This window comes from Glossina fuscipes, unplaced genomic scaffold (genome assembly GCF_014805625.2).
Source record: "Glossina fuscipes isolate IAEA_lab_2018 unplaced genomic scaffold, Yale_Gfus_2 27, whole genome shotgun sequence".
Lineage (NCBI taxonomy): Eukaryota > Metazoa > Arthropoda > Insecta > Diptera > Glossinidae > Glossina > Glossina fuscipes.
Window position 1 is genome coordinate 2975440 of NW_023998422.1, and position 20758 is coordinate 2996197.

Here is a 20758-nt window from a genome sequence, read left to right on the forward strand (position 1 = left end):
AATTTTTTACAAAGCAAAAAAAATAAAACCAATATTCACCAAAAAGTGCCAAATCATCTGCGCATGATGGCCATCGTTTTGTTAGTGAGACCAAAGAATTCAAAATAATTGTCATGATCATTACTTGCAAGGCAATAATTTATAATTTTTTTCCATTTAAAAGTTAAAAAAAAAAAAAAAAGAAACGGGAATTTATTGAACGATACGTTTTTTTCATATTTGTAAAGCAAAAGCAGTAGAAATTTATTTATTGTATCCATTTTTATTTAGGTTCCTTATGAAAGTAAATCGTCAGATGGTTTTTCTTTTTTGCGATTTGGCGCCCACGGGCCTAAATACCTCACAAGTAACGCAATATCTTTATTTCCGCGAGCGGGGGAGAGTTTACGACACACACACACACACAGATACTACACATATGGACAGACGGACAGTTGAACAGAAGGCAAAGCTAGGTGTAGTCCGAGATTGGTAATGGCCAAGAATTTATTTGCTTTATGGGGTTTTTGAAACTTGCTCCTGTGGGTTATAGAGGGATTGCGAGAAAGTGAAATTAAGACACACTATAACATTGGGTAGGTAAATTGGCTTGGTAAATTTTTACCATTTTGGGCGCGTTTTTCAACCGATTAGGCCCATTTTCAATACCAACCCACCTGCACGAACTTCCCATGTTTCTGCCAAAGTTGAAGTTGATAGCTTCACCTTCGCGGCCAGAAGAAAGCTTACAACGTACATTACACAGGGACAGATGGACAGACAGACACGCTTAAATCGATTCACAATGTGATGTTGATCAAGAATACACTCTGTGGGATCGCTTGCCACAAATTGAATGTACCCCTCATCCTTTGGTGATGGGTATAAAAAAAAACACTAAAGAACATATTTTTCGAATATTATTAATGTGTTGTAGTTGTTGTTAGTTTGTTATAAATGTTGTAATTAATTACAATTTCGGGCACATTTCTAACAAATTCTCTTAATGACATATGCCGGAAATTTTCATATGATAAAACATCAAATTTCGTTGCACTCAATAGTTTCATTCGTCCTTTTACGCTAGATAAGTTTTATGTTAAACGGTTTGCTATGGTATCAATATTGTCATTAAGTTTATATGTACATACAACGCTGATTAAGCGATAAATAGTAAGTCTTTTTATGACTGCGATGTTTTGAGGCGATTTGCAACAAAACAGACCAACTGTGCGTAGGCTATTAGGTCGTAATTAGTTTTTGGTGTTTATAACCGTTTTTAATACTTTAATTAAAAAATGCATGTTATTATCTCTTTCTGCAACAACATGGCTGCGCAACTTAACACTTATGAATGTATGTTTACTAGCGGTGAACTAATCGATTGACAAACGCAATATATCTCTTTTATTCTTTCCGATAAGCTAATGTCTACGGTTGCTACGGTTGTCATACAAGGTATAAAAAAATAGGTTTCGTCAACATCAAATTAAATTAAAATTTAAAACTTAGGCCAGAGTTTACGATGACTCCCCCGAGACTTACATATACGAGACCTATAGGGAAGAAATAGCGGATTTGTTATGAGAAATATATGAACTCATTAGAGTTAGAAAGGCTCGTAAGCTTGTGTGTCTAGTGCCAAAAATGCTAATACAAAGGCGATATTTGCCCTGATTGGCGGTGACGACTCGTAGAAGAAATTCGTGGCGTTACTAACTCCAAATCATTGAATTAGTCGTAACGAACTCGCGTATGGAATTGGAGTGCAGTTGAGTCCTTGTAGTAGTGTAGTAGTAGTAAGTAGCGACTGAACACTTTTATAGGAGTGGGAGTTTAGTGGTTGAATATTCATTCCGACATCATTAGGAACCACAAGGTTAATCTTTTACGAGGCCTATGTAAAATTAATATCTATTCATACCCATAAGTCGCTCAGCAGCTACCAAGTCTGTAGGTAAACGCATAACACTTTTTGATTGGGAACATATCCACTAAGCCGCCGCCGCTTCGCTACCTCTTACTCTTTCCTCACTTCCTTCCGAGTTTCGCGATATTACACGAATGGCGAACATCCCCTGACTTATTGCTCATATAATAAGAAAAGAAAAAAATAGGAAAGAAAATATCCATTCTAACACCAATATCCAAGCTAACACTACATGCTTAGCCTCCTGGATTTCTTTCTTCGATCTATTAGTAATTAGCCAACCACGTTCAAGGGCTTAAAATTTACTTTAGTTGGTACCTACTTTTGAAAGAGTATAAAATCCATATCCATTTATCTGACAATGCTCAAGCCATGCATTCGCCAATCCGTGAAATGGCTTGCACGCAGCAGATATGGCGACACCCTCTACTACCTTCCTATGTCTTCAACAAAGTTTGGTGGGTACAATCGTTGTGTTCACTCTGCAAAGAGTGCAGGCAGAAGCCGTGTTCATTTACTCGGTATTCAAAATCTTTTTAGATCTTCCATACCGTCGATGCACAATCATGCCGCCGGTTTTTTAATCGCTGTAGCGTTATTTGCGGGAACGATATGGTCACTGTATTCCAATACTATTTGTGTCACTAAATTCTTGGCAGCTATGTGACAACTTCAAAACGTGTTGACATAAATGCAATTTAAAAACATTTTCAACTTCCTTCCCGTAGCGAGACACTTGCTACACGGCACTAGCTTCGTCCAGATGTGAATGCCGTTCAGTGTGCAGGTCCTTATATTAACGCAAAGAGACATAACTTCGGTAAAGAAAAACCGGTTTCGGGGTTTGCACTGGATTTGACAGTTCCACGCGTCCAGCAGCGGTCACAGTAAGTAAGTAAGTTCCTGTTCGTTTCTGACATGTGATCCTAAGTACTAAGTAAGGTGAACTTTTCAAACTTCCGCATGCCTACAAAATCTGGGTATTGAAAATGTGTGAAGTGGAGCGTAGTCAGACACAAACCTTTCATCTTCTGTCACAAGTGGTGGCATGGAATGAACATAACTTCTCTTATGAGCTTTAATGGTAGTAACAATATCTCCAAGCTATAAACAACTGGAAATTTGTTTATGACAGTTTGTTAAAGTGTCGGAATTTGCATAAGAAATTTTTTTATGATTTTTATGCTTTTTTTTATGTGAGACAAGGTAAGTATGTTTTTATATAAACATGTGTATAAATTACATCTGCACTTATGTCATTTTCGAATCAGGTGCACTCTCGTAATGATATTTGTTTGTTAACTTCAAATTGAATTTTATGAATTTTTTTTCTTTGTAAATGCATTTGACAGCGAACATATTGTACAGAGCAAAAAAGATGAGTTTTCTCTAAAAAAAAAAAAAAAAAAAAAAAAAACGAAATAATTTCTTGTCGATTTTGAATTTTTCCTTTATATTTTTCTATAATGATACAAAATGAACTTTTTGTTGATTCCTTTAGGACGACGATGGCAAAGGCGAACAGAATATTTCCCTTGCTTGTTATGCGCTTGTAATGAAATTCATTTTTATGCATGTATATGTGCACAGTACGCTTATGTTCTGCAATGAATTTTAAATAACATTTATGGTATTAAGTGGTAAGCGCAAGAATATTGCATACGCAGCTATTTCTGGCTTGCATGAAACCGAAAAACGAAACGAATGTAATAAAATGAATAAAGAAAGAAATCCCTGCAGATTAAATAGGAATTGAAAGTCGGTCCAGTGTCAGTCACTTGTTTGCCCTAAAAAACGAAAGAAACTGTCAAGTCTTGCTGTGTATTGTTTGGTTTCTGTCCGACTGTGCGAGATGCTACACGGTAATGGATAAGAGCTAAAGGTCAAGGAATTTTAATATGGCCATGCGCCGAAGGGCTATACACACAACTAAATAGCGATAAGCCAACTAAAAGAAGTTTTGGTGTCATTGCAAACTGGCGTAACTTTTCCAGTTAGTCAGAATAGATTTAGGAATAATGGCTCCAAGGGCATCTAGAGCCTTTTACTGGCTTTAAAGAAATCCGAAAACTTCATTTCGGATTCGTTCACCATCTCAAGTTTGTGGAAAAATTGCTTACATATCCGCCAACAGGCATAACAGATTTAAGCGCTCTTGGAAGTGATAAACATCTTCACTAACTTAATAAACCTTTACGTTATCGAAGGCTTTCAATATGAAAACTTGTCTTACATCCACCATTAAAAGCAGCGCAAAAACGACAGTCGTACAAAAGAAATACAAAAAAGAAAGAAAAAAAAAACTAAATAAATATTTGCAGAATTTCCAACAAACGCACGCGGACTTGCATATGTAAATATGTATATATCTGTATAAATGCATGTGCAAAATGTACGTGCAACTGTATACGAGTAATACTCGCACAGCAAGAAAACACTGACTATGACAGCATTGAAGAGAGTGACAGTACTACTTGTCATATATGACAACCTACATGTTGAAAAGTTATGTTGAACAATTTCTGCTTGTCTAATATAATCTCCACACTTGAATCAGACATTCCCAACATTTTGCCAGTTGTCCACCTATAACACATAAGAAAGGTGTAAAGATTTTTGACAGAGCCTTAGTACCCTATGCAGGCGAACATAAGAAAGCCCCTATAAGCGATACAAACTGCATTGATCGCGTCCATTTTTTTACTCAGTGGAGAGACGTGACTATATAAAGGTTTGTTTTACTTAACCGTGTTCACCGAAGACTACATACGCTCTCAATCAAAGTAAGATTTTTGTCTCATTTTCCGTCTTTCCGACCGTTTGTAGAGAACCTAAACTTAAAAAATGGTTTAGATGGCAGTTTTTTTCCGGATGACACGACAAGACAATTGGTTTTCGTTTGAGTCAAACCGGTCATCGAGCCATTTTCTTATATTTTTCTGAGAAATCAAGCGCTTCTTCTTCTTGCTTCTTTTACATCGTCCGGGCAAACGAAAAATGTTATCTTTATTTGATGAAAACTACGATCTCTTCGTTGCTATATAAAGTGTTTTCGTGTTGTGATATGACTTGGAGTTATGAGAGCTTATTATTGCCAATTGTCCAAATAATCAAAAAAAATGGATTAACACGTTCGCGGATGTCAATGCTATGGCGCTCATTTTCATTGTGATGCAAAATGACATGAAACACATTGAATACTTGACGTGAAAACTATCGGATATGTATTTTGTATATTTCTGCATACTAGAAAAAGACCGGAACCTTTTATCATACATTGATTCCCCCTTTTCTCGGGCACTCGTGGAATGAATGCTATATATCATTCACGTCACCTCAGTTGGAAAACTTTGTCTGCATGGTCGTGAATGCTACTGCACTCATTGTATATGACGGTTAACTACCCGGGTACACGGTTCTCACTACGCGTAGAAAATGTGTTCGATCAGATTTCGGATATCGTAACCAATTTTAAAATAAAAAATGTCCAAAATTTTTATTATACTTGAATCTATTAAGAATATATATACTTTCTGGGGCCTCCTGTGATGGGTAAAGTTTTAATCTCAAGATAAATAGGCGGATTGTAAAACTATTGAATGTGAACCATTTTTGGGATTGTACTTTATGGATTCGCGAGCTTCGTGGCGTTTCTGGATAAGAGAAAAGTTTAGAATAAGGATGAAGCACACTTGGAACTACGCTTCCTTTGTTAAATTATATCTAGGTTTTATATTCTAAAAGTCTCAGAACAGCTTTGGGTTACCAAAATTATTTAATTTAGGTCAGTGTAAGCATCAGTGCGCAAAATTTGAAAGATAATTGTGAAAGCTTGAATAAAGTAATAAGTACTGATTCGAATTGAGTTTTGCTTATAACATTGGCACTACAAAAGTAGTTTATTTATTATTAAATAAATGCATTAAGATTCCGTTGTAATGTTAAGTTATTTTTAGCTAAGTTACACCTAAAAAAATATCGCTCTAAATATAATAGGAAAATGACTTGCAGGTTTTTGTTGCAACAAAGACATAACATCCTCTTAAATGAAGACAGTAAACAGCAAAGCGTTCCAAAGGCTCTTTAGCTACGTAGAGGAATTTTCCAAAATCCTATCTAATTACGGGTACATTATCTAAAACCGGTACTAGAATTGGAAGTGGATACCAGTTTTAAAGCTACAATAGACGGACAGATAGACAAACGGATCTCAGTTTATTTTCTTTAATTGTCAACTCTAGGTCTTTGTAGGAGTTGGATGAAGACATACAACAACGACATATAGTTGATAGAGGAGTTCTGACAGTTAATTTAGTATGAAAATATGTGTGTTTAGCTCTAGTTCACACGACGGACTACAATGTATTTAAGTTGGGGAATCACTGATAAATTGTTATGTATTACTTAAATGGTTTTTGGCGGCAAAAACCATCTTCACGTCAGCTTAGGTGTTTTACTCTTTTTTTTTGCTTTTTTTTTGCCACTAATCAAAACATCTTTTTGTACAAAATACTTTCATATCGAACAGGTAGGACGAGTGAGTTCATACTGAGTATTTGTGAACTCAACTCTTTTTTTGAAAATTTCTTTTCTTTCTTTTTTTTTTTTGTTTTTTTTTTTTCTTTCTTTCTTATAATGATAATATCTTTTTCATTGGTTTTGTCATTTTATTGAAGTTTAAAACCACATAACCCCCAGTATACCATCAACAGCAAACAACAACAATAGCAACAATAATAAGAATATACATAAGTATCAACCAAACGTCAATTTCATCTTTGACTCTTTTGTTTTTCCGTTTATATGTCTGTTGCCTTTGTCTCTTTATCGGTGTATGAATGACTGTATCTGTCAGACCATCACTACTATTCTACTTTTACATTGTAATCAAGATATTTTACTGTACTGTATAGTTTGGTTGGTTGGTTGATACGTTGGTTTGGTTGCTTGCTTGGTTGATTTTGTTATTGTTTTCATTTCATGTTGAGTTTTAATTTTCTCTGATGACAATTGTCTACTGAGATGTTCACATCTTTTGTTTTTAATTATTGATGGTTTGACTTCCGTTCTAACTTTGATTACAATAGAAAAAATCATTTCGGAAGCGTGAAAGGAAACTTGGAATATTTATTGTTATACGATCACTTTTTTTTTTTTTCTACTCTTTTTTTATTCTTTAACGCTCTAGTTAGTTAAGGCATTCCTTTGAAATCATTTTTTCTTTTTTTACATAACACTTTTTGCACCTTACTCTACTTGTAGTGCAGTGCAAGAATATATTAAGTTTTTGCTAATGCACGCAACATTCAGAATGACCTGAGAAAGACGCAATTTTTTATTATACTTATGGAGTCACAAGCATTCTCTGAATCGACCTAACTTTGTTTGTCCATTTGTCCGTCTGTATGTCGGCACGTGTTGTATTCTTTTGTCCAACATGCAAGTCCCATCGTGCAAGTCGTGAGATATTTTGATGAATTCTGCTCCGCTGATGCGTTCTCTCGAAAATGATTCTGTTCGTTTCACTTTTTCGACCGTTGCTCTTATAGCGCACTATTTTTAAAAGTCGTTATATGAGTAATTGTATTGAATGAAGTGGTGTAGGGTATGTAACGATAGCTGAGATTATGGCATTTGCAGAAAATGATCAATAGAAATACACTACTAAGCCACAGGCTGAGGCAATCCGCGTTAGTTATGTGCTTTACGGAACGTTACGGAATAAGTACAGAAATAATTTTAGAAATTGGCAACGTGCACCTCGACAGTGATCATCGTGAATTGTAAAATGGAAACGATTATATAGTTACAAGGTAAACAATTAAAAAATTTTTTAAAATACGTATGACTTGCGATATTTTGTTAATTTTCGAATTTCTGCAATTAAGTTCCCTTATCTTTAAAGCCACATTCTCCAAATAAATTCTTTTAACTTGGCTTTAAAAATGGCCTCTCATGTAAAAGCCGCGATCCAGGTGGCACGAAACGAATTAAAAAAACGGAACAATCTTACAGCATAGGTATAATAGCTCAAGCAAATATTACCAGCTTCCCTGTATTACTGCACTTTCGAGTACCTTCGATGAAATCATGAACGAAAATTCTAAATGACTGCCTTAATTAATTTTGTAGTGGTTTTCTGCAAACCTTCGTGAAGACAGCTACCACGTTCTTCGCTCTGACCGCGGCGCTCTCTTCTTCGATAATGCACATGAGTTAACAACATTCCAAGTCGAAATTATATTGAAAATCGTGCAGCGGTATTTAAAAATTACATTTTTAGACAGGTGGACGAAATAATCGCTTTAATCCGCGAGAGGGACAATGGTATAGTTTTTATAACATCACCTAAGTTTGCGATTCCTTTGAATTAACCTCTTATGGACCGCCGCTGTATCGGTCAGGAGGGTGCTCCTTTGAACGCGTGTGTGAACGTTTTGGCGCACGGTTCAAGGTATAGCAAACACTATCTCCTACGAATGGCGGCCGGTGTGATCACTCAGCATTGATAATTGAGGGTAAAGTATACGCATTTAGCGGTACGGGTAAAGGTACCTTGTCCACTGTCGAGCGCCATCGTTTGGAGGAGAATAAATAGAGGTTAGAAGAGATTCGATTAAAATTGTTCGAAATTATGGAGAAGGGGCTCTTAACCATCAATCATCCAATGGCTGTAAGATAGGAAATATTTTGCAAATGTGTGAGAAAATAAATAAAATGTATTTGTGTTGCATAAAAAAACCTTTTACTTTTTACATTACTTGCTTCGGATTCTTACTCATGGCCGCAGACACGATCAAGTAGCAGAGGCGAATAATAAGACGCATTTGATGTAAGTGCGATGAAGGCAATAAATGATTTTTTCTGCTTAGGAGATATGTTTTTGTTCTCTTTCCTTCCTAACGTCAAAAGGATCCTAGTGTGCTGTGAATCCACAAAAAATAAAGGGTCGTCCAGTATAGCTGAATAAAACATGTTTCCACGTGACGTTAGTGCACATTGAGCTAATGTGCCACATCAGAGAAGCGCTGCGATCAGAGCGAAGAATGTCTAACATTATCTGACATGATTTTGGGAAAATTGCTACAAAATCAAATGCGAGTCATTTAGAGTATGCTGTCACGATCTCATTGGAACTGCGACTTTTCCCGTCATCTTGTGCCAGCCCAATGACAAGCAGGAAAGCCAGTTATCGCGCGCAATGTGTAACTCACTCTTGAAAATTCCTGCTGACATATGAAGGCTGGCGGTTGTTTGGATGAACAGGTGCTTCTTCCAACAGTGCACTGGAGCAAATGGAATTTGGCCCCTTCTTGTTTTAAAACCTTTCTTACTTTTTTTCTTATTGGAATTCAAATACCTTTGTGTTCAACACAAATTTTTTGCTTCCGTGAACGATCACAAGTTCTTTGCTTGCCCAGGACTCGTCTACGGTATATATCTAAACTTTTCGGCACAAAGTTCTTATACAATTGCAATAAGAGAAATCGCAGGGGGTGTAAAAAACTGTGTGACACTTGATTTACTTTTATTTACCAAGTTGCACTGATTAGGCTCGAAAATGGCTGCGATTCGCTTGCCGATAGACTTACGATTTGCACACAAGATCGACAAGTTTGCAGCAAATAGAGCGGAAGTACTTCACCAGTTGGGCTCATCATTTTTGAAGTATCACACTTTCAAAGTATTCGGACGCCATCAAAGTAGCGAACTTGAGTTGACTTTGCTTTGTTATCACTAAAGTAGCCCTAAGGATAGGTTTCATATATAAGTGCGCCAAAGCATGTGCAAACTTCATTCCATGCGGTTGCATAGCAACGCTTCTGTTAATGCATTTCAAACAAAATCATTTCATCTCAAAAGCTCTTGAGAGTTTTTAAGAGAAAGACAGCAAAAAAAGCAGTTTGCTCTTAACCTAATTGCAATTACCTTACTTCAGCCGATTTTATAACAGCTTTGGGCGGTGCATCCCAGTAGTTTGGTGCTGGTGGTACCCATTGACGTATCATTTGATAGTTACCCTCAAGCAATTCCATACTCTCGATAACTTCCTGATCGGAGTCTTCGTCATTGTTGCCCGCTAAACTTAAATTATCCTCTGAATTCATTTCTAGTAATTATTACATTAGGTAATCACAACCATAGATTTTTTCATACATCGTCACAACACCACGCATTCATGCATTCACGCATACATAAGAAAGCTGTACACTAAAGCTGTAGCTGCAACTGTAGCTATGTTAGCAAAATGGTGTGATGGTAACGCGTAATAGTAGAAAAAGAATTGGTAGAGAGATAAAAGCGGAAAACATTTCTTAAGTTTCTTCTTCTTGAAGATTTTCATAAGAATTGTAATGCTGCGCACGCATGTAGCGGCAAAAGGCAGGATGGAGACAAACAATACAATAATAATGTAAAGAAATCAAACAAAGAAACCGTTAATGCCGGGACAATGACATTACTTGCGAATACGTTGTTTTTCTTATATAATAAAACTTTCATTTTTCCTGATTTTTATTCTTCAAATTTTCATTAAACTTATCTCCTTTAATAGTGTATTAATGCACTTTTTCTTCAACTTTTATATTAAAATTTACACAATTCTTTTTGTTGTCGACTTTTATAAGATTTTCTTTGCTTTTCTTCTTTTTTTTTTTTTTTTTTTTTTTTTGTTTCTTGCTGTTGTTTGTTTATCAATTGTATATATGTATAGGAGTTAGTTCGAGTTAAATTAAATTTCCAAACGTACCCGCTCACGTTGCAATCGAATTTGTTCTAATCGGCAAAATTTTCCAGCGTTTGTTTTGGCTCAAAGTTTGGCAGTCAAACATACTGCAAACGCACTAATACATACACACACACACAACACACACACACAACACACACACACACATAAACAAACGCGAAATATATCTAAGTATTATTTAAATGTATGTGTGATATATAGTGTTTGGTATGTTGTTAGTTATGCTTTCTCGCTATGGTACTCTGTTGCTGTTGCTGTTGGGCTTCACTTTATAGAGTGCTACATAATAATAATACACACGGGGGTAAAATTTTATACACACGTTTCATTATTTTGTGTGCTTTTGCATCCCTTTTTGTCGTTTTTGTTGTCCCTGGTCGTAGCGTTACAAAATCAAAAAAAAAAAAAAGAAAAAACCTTCTTATGCGTAGTTTTACTTCTAGCTTTTCGTTACTGTTTTTACTTTACCGTTTTCTTTGTTTGGTTTGCATTGCTTCTGCTGCTATTGCTTCTGCTGCTGCTGCTGCTGCTGCTACTACTACGGCTGCTTGCCTAAGCCAAGTATATGTTCGGTGTTTATGCACGTATACGCAAACTTACACATCGGCATCACTGTTGTTTTGTTTGTAGTTTATAAGATACATTATATATACATACATATATATATATATAAAGAGGTTAGGATAGATGTGAAGTGGAGTAGAGTAGATCGGTTTTTATTTCTATTTTATTTATTTATTTTTTTTCTTTACTAAGCACAAAAAATAAGGGTTCATTTTTGTTATAATTTAATGTTTTTGTGTTTGATTTTCTTTTGTACCGTTTGCATATTGTACGAATTTTCTTTATATCTGCACTGTTCGCTATCTTTTCAATGGTAAACCATACAGACAATACATTGAGCTACAGTTACACAAATTGTATTTATTTGCATTGAATGCAGGGCTTTTGTTAAGACGCGAGATATTTTTTTCACAGACATAAAGCATTGAACGAAAAAAGGGTTGCTTATGTATTGTACTTAAGGGCGGACCTGGTTCTGCACTTAATATTTGGTGCTTATATGTATGTAACAAACGACTCAAAACAATTAGAATGCTTGTGTTTGTGATTTGTAGCAAAATACTGAAACGATAATCTTCCTTTGTTCGGATTTTTGGAACAATAATCACTGATGACGTGCCAGCATTTTCATAATTAACAGCAAAACTATTTATGCGAAAACCCCTTAAGTGATAAAACAATAACAAAGTAAAACATTCTCCTATATACCTACGGCCTTTTTGTTTCTTTCCATTAAATACGATCAATCACTCAGATCATGTTCTCTCTACGTGTAATAGAACGATTGTTCGACAGAAGTGGGAAAAGAGAAAGAGATAGACGATGTTGCCGTTCACCCAGTCGGTAACTTACTATAGCTGCATCCAAGTATAATCTAACGCACTGACGTTTGAAGATTGAAGGGGATGTCTCTGTGGATAATATGTATATGCTCCGACTTTGCGAGCGGCCTCCAAAGCACACTCGTAGTAACTTTAGGTTATGTTCAATTCACTACAATTCCACTAACAAGCTCGCATATGGAGTACACTGAAGCTAGAGGCTTGCACAGTGTGAAAGCAAAAGTGCTAAATAAGCCTCGCTCTTATTTAGGGCGAAACACCCTCTCCCCCTTTGTGGTGCTATCCTTTTTCATTTGGCTTTTTAGTTCGCGCGTAAAGTGACTCAAAACTCATTTCTTACGCCACCAAGGATCTCAATTTACCCTATTACAGCAGGGGGAAAGCCATACCCATACTAGGCGTATACGATCGGGTGATCAGTAATTAGTTACGCGTGAAAAGACCCCATGCTTATTCAATGTAGCATATTCTAAGTATTACAATATCATGCTGGGGGTCCAAGCACTTGTGGGGTAGAACTACCCCACCCAAAAAAAAAGTAGACATGCAAGTTTGGCTGATCGAAACCGATATTGTTTTTTTCAGTACATTGGTTGGGCTACAGGCCAAAATACACCTATAAAGCTAACAAATTAAGGAAAACACCGCAGAAAAGTAAACTCCGCTCTCACCCTCTTTGTAAATGACAGACTCTCCCGTAAGGATAAGTTTCTTTCAACACAATCTGCTGTAGAGATCTATGAATAAGCCGCTAGGATTTAAGTCACAAAGAGGGACATAAATTTTATCGCTGTTCTGATGCACACGCTAACGAGAAAGTTGTTTGTGCTCTACTCCGGGCGGTCTGACACGACTTTCTTTGAACGTAATTATCTAATCATTAGCAAACTATGCCTTTCCGTTCGCTCTTTCATGCAAGAAGGACTTCACAATGGTTAACTACCGCTCACTGCTTACTGCTAAAACAAATCAATTAACAAAGCTTGCAAGGGACACTAGGTTAGGAAGAAAGTCCAAATAAAACCGCAACGTGAAAAGTTATTTTGCCGGGGTAGCACAAGCGCCCTTTTATCTTTTATCATGAGAAATCCCCTTTAGCTAAATTCTTTTTTCTGGATTAGTTAAGACAGAGATGAAACTACGTCGCTCTAATCCGAGTTAACCAACGCGAGTAGGTTTCTTTTATTTTTTAATAACAACTGTGTAGCGCTTCAGGATTGAAAATTCAAAAAGTTTTATTTCAAAAGTGATTCAAACCGATTTAGATGATCCTCGAAAGAGTAAGGTGAACTTTATAACGCAATCTGGGAAAATCCTGATTTTCGAAATAAACGTCTAGGTATTCAAAACTCAAATTTCATAGCACATAGTTATTATCGTCGAAAGAGTGTAATGTTATGCCCAAAAAGTAAGATCCAATATTCAGATTAAGTTACACAAATATCTTTTTTCTAAATTGGTAGCACTGCGACAGGTGCCTGTCTCAAATTTTTCATAACAAATGTCATTAGTGTTTCAGTTGCGCTTACTTTGTACGACGCAAAAAGTATTTTCTCCAATTTTTACTGTGTCTGTGAAATGATAGTTTCTGAATAATCAAGACGTCAGAAGACGTGTTATAACGGGATATGAAACTTGAATCTATGTCTACGATCCAGAAATAACCGATCAATCGAGTGAATATTGGGCAGACGGAGAGAGAGCCAAGACTAGAAAAACTGCGCCGAAATCACTCAAGACGTTAATGGCTTTCTTCGGTTGTCGTGGTGTTGTGGACTATGAATCCTTTTCGCCGGGCCAAACTGTTGACGCGGAACATTATTTGAGTATTATGCGTCGTTAGCTTGAAGATATTTGCAAAAAAAAGGTCGAAATTGATTTAAAGAGAAAAAGTTAAATTGGTCTTAATTATTGGACACAGGATATATCGTCACTAGCAATCAATATGACCATCGATGGAAACAATAGTTGTTAGTATGTCATGTCATTTACATTCAAGCATTAATTTGAGATCAATTTCTCCAACATTGCCCACTGTGCACGGTATTCAAGTACCGCTATAACCTAAACAATTGGGCGATACTTTACATGTAAGTATTGTACGTACACACATATGCACGATTACCTATATATGCTATCTAAGCATGAAACCCAACTTATGTAAAGTTATTCATGTATTGGTAAGATAGCGCGAATTTTAATTCACTTTTACTGACGCATTAAAAACACACCATCATCTGTGGTAAAATTTACCCCTAAGCGTTTTCATATTAATTTACTCACGTGCTTTACCTTAAATGTATATATATATATATATATATGTATATACATATATGTATATATATATATATATATGTATATGTGTGCGCGTGTGGAAATACGTGGCTGAATGAATGAAAGCACACTTCTCTTCCATTTATGTATATAAGTATATTAAGCGTTTTTAATGGATTGCGTTTTCTTTTTTCATTTTTTGTTTTTTTTTGCTTTTTTGGTTTTCGTCGGAAAACATTTGTATGATTTCTATTCGCAACAGTAGCGGTCATAAAATCATCGTTTCGATGGCTAACATAAACGCAAGGATTTTTGTGATGAGACACTTCTCTTGCAGACCATAGCGTGCTTATATAGATATATGTATATTTGTATGTGTGTGTGTGTGTGTGTATCTATATGTATAAGTTAACATGTAAATAACAAATTCAAGGAATGTTTCACATACTCGTACGTAAGCAAGTAAAGGTGTATACGGCCACATTATATGTTGTGGGTGTTAAAGGAGTGATCGTAAATTTTTATGGGTTTCTTTTCTGAATATTTATTGGTATTTAACATGTCTGGTCGCTAGAAAAGAACATATGAGTTGAGTGTTTTAGTAAAGATACGCAACGCAACGCAAGGCAAAAACCAGCACTTGAAAACCATTTCCAAATTGTAATTAAAAATGAAAATGTTTTCTATAGGTTTGTGTTGGTCATATAAGTAAGTACAGGAACAGCCTGCTGCTGTCTGTTAATATTCATATAAAATTTTATGCCTTTAACAGCCTTATTGCTCGCATTTGTTGTAATAACAATATATGAATATGTACAATTTTTAGATTTCCAAGCACATAAACGAAAGAGGACAAGAATATACTAATTTAAAATTTTTTTAATTAATTGCTTAACATTTATGCGTTTTATGGTAATTAAATTATAAATAGCACATCTCCTAATCTTGCCGGGATATGAAAAGTGCATGCAGCTTAAGATCTTCTTAAAAAACTCATGAGAAGGAAAGATGATGGAAACATTTCAACAAAATAGGTATAATCACGATCGTTCCGTTGAAGAGCAGCTCGAAACACACCACCCATGTCTTTCGTACGATAATTGGGCGATAATCGAGAAATGTCATGAATAACGTTCGTAAGACAAACTACCGATAATCATCGTCATCGGCGAAGAGTAACTCGACAAATGTGACATATATATTTTATGTGATAAGTTGGCGATAATGCCGGAAACGTGAACGTCCCCGAATAGCAGGGCGACTAATATTACAAATATGTTTTATATGATGAAATGACCATAATACGAGAGCAACTGGCGAATCGGTGATTATCATTTATATGATAAATTGGCGATATTGACTTCGGTTCTCATATCAAGGGATCATTATATAATGTTAAACAAGAAAAGCTTTTCTTGAAACCAACTTTCCTCAATTTTGGCAAGTAAGTCAAAGATGTCAAAAATGACCCCAAAACCAAGGAATGATGCGCTTCCACCCTCGCTGCACTCTACTGCAAAGGAAAGAAGAGAAAGAGAGAGTGGACACAACAATACAACACCCCATACAAAATCCATAAAGCAAACAACCCTTAAGCCCCAAAATGTATGCAATGCTTAACAACGGCATTGACAATGTGTCCGCAAGCTAGTGTAACAAAAGTGAAATTTGTTTGCCAGTTAAATGGCGCCACATGTGATGACGGTGGTAACCTGTATTCAATTCAATTTATTTAACTGATACCGCCTGCTAGGATGAAATAAAAAACACGTTTGTTTTTAACGGGAAACCACGTGGGTTACTCTGTTTACCAACACACGTTGTTAGCATATTTGTTGCAAAGGGGTCTGCAAAATTGCGCAATTTTGTCGTTGTTTTTAAACTGTAATGAAATTGTTCTTAGGAGTAAACAAGAGAGCACAAACATTACAACCAGCATTTGCCTGAAACACTAACACACAATAACAAAAAAAATTGTAAAGAGTTATACCGCAACAATAACGCAACGAACAAATAATCAAACAATATTTAACAGGACATCCGACAAGCTGTAGCCAATATAAGTGTTGCAAACCATTAAATGTCTATAGCCCTGCCACTCGCAGCCGTCAGGCAAGGTTTGAGTGTACTTTTAATGTTTATATACTTTTTATGTGGCATATGTGGAAGAGCTTGCGAAAAATCGGGAAGGGGTTTATATACATTTTATATAAAAATTTTTGAGACTTTACTAATGGCGATCATTGCGTTCTAGGCCTTTAAAAAGAAAAGACAAAAAATATTTTCATACACTTTAAACTTCACAAGCGGTTTTAAATATTGAGCGCATTTCGATAGATAGCAAATGGTGTTGAAGGCCCGATTAGTTACAAGAAACTAAATTTGGACGTCATAGTTGAAGAAGATCGACCGTAAATATGTTAAACCATATTGTCACACCTGTTTCAACATAAGGCCTTACGTGTGGAAGTGTCGTCGAAATTGTCCAACTGAAACCACTTCTTATAGAATTTCTCTTTAGGCCAAAATATGTGAGTGTAGCAGATTACGAGAAAAATACTTAATTCGAGACATTTAACAAAAAATGGGCAGACATCGCAGACGAAGAGTTAGATGTAATTCGGTTGCCGCAATTTCAAGAAACTGTCTGCTCTCTTACCTCTTTTAATATGAAATGGCTTGATTTTTACATATGACATCGTACACTTCTTGTAACTCCGTTACTTCTTCGTTTTGGTTAATTAGACTTAACGAGTATGATAATCTCATTTTCCCTCAAATGGTCCCGCTTCATCTAATATGGTTCTATTAGCCGCTCTAATAAGCAATTTATATATTACCCGAATTCTAAATATAAAAAATTGATGTATGAATTATGACATTTTGGATGACAGTGTATACATTTTATGGCATGTCTCCTGCTCAAGTCTATTTATAAGTCTTAGTTGCCAAATCGAATATACTCGGTGTGATGAATCTAAATGCATTGTTTTTTTTTCACAGCAAGGAGAAGTGAGTTCAAAGGCAAAAATAATATAAATCATATAAAAGTGTATACATTTTGTGGCATTTCCGCTGCTCAAATCCAGTTGCCAAATGGAATATACTCCATGTGGTAATTGAAGGCAATTTTTTTCTTATAGTGAGAAAAGCGGCACTCAAATATAAGGATAACGTAAATATGCATAAATTTTATGCTACATCAATAGCTCTACGACGTAACTTGTATTTCTCGAAACGAATAAACTGTACATTTAGTGGGTATAGACATCTTCTCCCTTATAATGAGTAATATATGACTTAAAATGCAAAAAATCTTCTTCCTTATTTCTTTCAAGGGTCTTTTGACTTCATTTTATCGCATTTCTTGCTTTTAGACTCTAAGACATTAGACACTGTACACTTATAAGCCGTAATAAGAAATATCCCTTCAAAGATAGACAGACACTTTAGCTGTATGTAAGACCATTTATATCTAATCACAAGTGGTATAGAAATAATTAAACAAACACGTTATACTTGTTATTGCGTTGTATCGTTCTCAATATCTAAAGCATCATCGTCATCATGATCATCATCATCGTCATTATCATCGTCATCCTCAACAACATATTAACCCTCGTCGATAAGTTTGTATTTATTTAAAGAAATGTCAAATGTTCGGAAAATGCAAAAAACCGCACACTTTCCAAACAAGCAAATAATTTAGAGAAACGCCCTTAAGAAATTGAAATTTAAAAAGAGAGACAGAGAGACGGATCTTCTTCTCTGAATTGTACGCTTTAGTTGAATTTGTTATATTTGTACGATACGATTTCCTAATTCCATTTTTATTTACAAGCCAAACTCTCGAATTTATTTTAAGGGTAAAATTTAACGCATTACGAGGGTGCAGTGCCCGATACGCAAAGAGCGTAGAAAGTGGGGTCTTTTTTTTTCTCTACTTAATTTGTTTGGTTAATAGCGAAACACGTTTACTTTACGTTTTTTTTTTTTTTTTGGCTTGATGCACAACATGTTAAAGTTAATTTGAAACAAGAGAAAAGATATCATTCATATTTGGGCGAAGTTTTAATGCTTAGCAGAATAAGAGATGGGGATAATATAGTTATGGATTAACGAGACTTTGTGACAAAACCGTAAAGCGTTGGTGACTAAACGCTTAACGACTTGTGCCGTTAATCTGTTTCTGAGCTGTAATCTCTTCATGAACCCTGATCCTTCAATATATTCCCTTTTACTTCCTTTGGGGTAAGAAGGGGTTCTTGAAATTTGCTCCTTACTGTCCTTCTCTTATAATATGAAGTCGAAAAAGAGTCCGTGATCATTATAGATATAAATATGGGTAAATTCTATCTAAGGGCTACCTAGCCGATAAGAAGCCCAACTATCAAGCGGGCATATCAGAGTTCAAATCTCCATACTGTAGAATATAATGCAATTACGATTAGTCCTCTGTTGTAGCTATAGAGAATGCTCACTCACTAAAGGCACACATTTCTTCCTGAGCACCATCGTCTTCATGAGGGGCATCCAGTGATTGAGTGGTTATATCAAGAAAAAAGGTATGGAAGTACACAAACCTCCATATAATTTGCCATAAATTTAAGTCGAACCAGGAACCAAGTGTAACCTGTGTAGCAGAAAACTTCCCTTTTTTCTGAGTAGTTGCAGAAAGTTGCTTTCATCAAGAACTCCGACAAGAGGCGTACGCAAAGCGTTACTAAGGCAAGATTTCTCCTCACCCCCTCCCTTCTATAAATTTTATAGCTTCGATTGTTCCGGCTGCTAACTGTTACGACGATTTTAACGACTTGATGTGTCTTTTATAAATCCCTTCCTTGTATTTAGCAACCGTATAAGTGGATACGATAAAAAATTGTCAGACGGCTTCTTCGTCTTTTGTAGTCTATCGTATCTAGTAACAGGTATACAGTATGTTTAAGGAATAGAAAGGCGTAAGTTAATTCGTATTGCATTGTCTGTAGTAGGCCGTCAAGACTTTTTTACAATACTGGTAACTCTTCAATATTGTCGGAGTTGGTGATATCTGATACTTGCGGAGTTATTAGATAAGTTTATATCTCAGAAGGAAAAGGTCTTTTACGATTTTTTCTAAAATTTCGGGATGGGATGACCGAGTGAACATTTCAAATTTCTCTTTCTTAAGATAGTGTTCTTGTTCTCTTATACCTTGCTTGTAATTGTTGGGCACATGCACGTCATTTTCTGCGAAGAATTGATGACATAAATGCGTCACAAGCTTCCTTTCTGACTAGGGAGAGACATTAAGAGTTGGGGCTCAAAATCTATAAGTTTATAATTAAGCTTCGATTCGAGCTTCCCGGGGTGTTCTTTCCACACTCGTTCCCTAGTATATCGATCTATTCAAGTCTTAGCAATCAGTGTGAGGGAACATTTCACTAACAATTCGTCATTTTCGAGCAGATATGAAGCGACCTCTGTTAGGTAACTGCAGTCATTTTCATGCAGTCATGCTTTTTAATTATTCTGCTTAAGGTTGACGAGCCCTACTGGAACGCTTTCATGCTTAAAAAGATGGGCGAATAGGCGGATGGACTAAAGCGCTTTTAATAGAGTTATTCTAGCTCTCGTAACTACTAGTCTCGCAAAATATTATTCGTTTACCTTCTATTCAAGATGGAAAAAATAGTCAACATTTAATATTTTTGAACGACTTAATTTTGTAGAAGAAATATTAATGCCTTGCCATTGATAATATGAAAATGTTCACCAAAGTTGTCAGAGACAAAGTTTCTCGCTTTGTTAGTTTAAAATTTGAGAATCGCTTATGCTCTACAATAGTACTAGCATATGAATTTTTTCAAAGAATGTCTTTGCCACTCGTGGATTCTGATGGCTTCTTAACCAAGCTATCCCCTATATGATGAATTTAAATAGAAAATGTTTAGCAATAAATAGTTAGTGTTAGCAAACTCCAGAGTTGTATATCTTTGCAAATCTCTTCATATTGATATCAAAAGTAATAATGCTTTTGGCATAAATATGTAAAATACCGTGACTTACTTCAAATCCAATCAAATCAAAGCAAATGAACTGTGCATTAACAGAGGAAATATTAAATAAAATTTAAATATTTATTCCCCTTAAAAGCCAAGAGCGTAAAGGGAAAAAAAAGACCGGTTTCTCGCAAATTGGGTTTAAAATAATTTAATATTACAAAACGGGTAAGATTGTCGGTATGCAAAATACATTTTTACATTCATACTAATCTACTCTAATACACGAAGCGAACGTATATGTTAAGCTTCTCTCAATATGCACAAGGGTTGACTTAACTGTACGTTCATTCAAATGAACATATATTCTATTAACCCATTGCATATTTATGAGTTAAAAGTAAGTTAAAATTTTGAATTTTGTTTTCAAGGAAACACAATA

At 35.6% G+C, this 20758-nt stretch overlaps 1 protein-coding gene across 2 annotated transcripts in view; it reads right to left on the reverse strand.

Moving 5' to 3' along the window:
* The window catches only part of LOC119636060 (protein prickle), a 178526-nt gene that overhangs the window by 100483 nt on the left and 57285 nt on the right, over positions 1–20758 (reverse strand). Inside the window, exon 1 of one of the 2 annotated variants that reach the window (XM_038031148.1) lies at positions 9839–10418. The exons of the other annotated variant lie outside the window; for it this stretch is intronic. Within the exon in view, the coding sequence (XP_037887076.1) occupies positions 9839–10017 (179 nt within the window). The 5' untranslated portion in view covers positions 10018–10418. Of the gene's footprint in view, positions 1–9838; positions 10419–20758 lie in introns of those variants that run through there. 2 annotated transcript variants of the gene reach the window in all.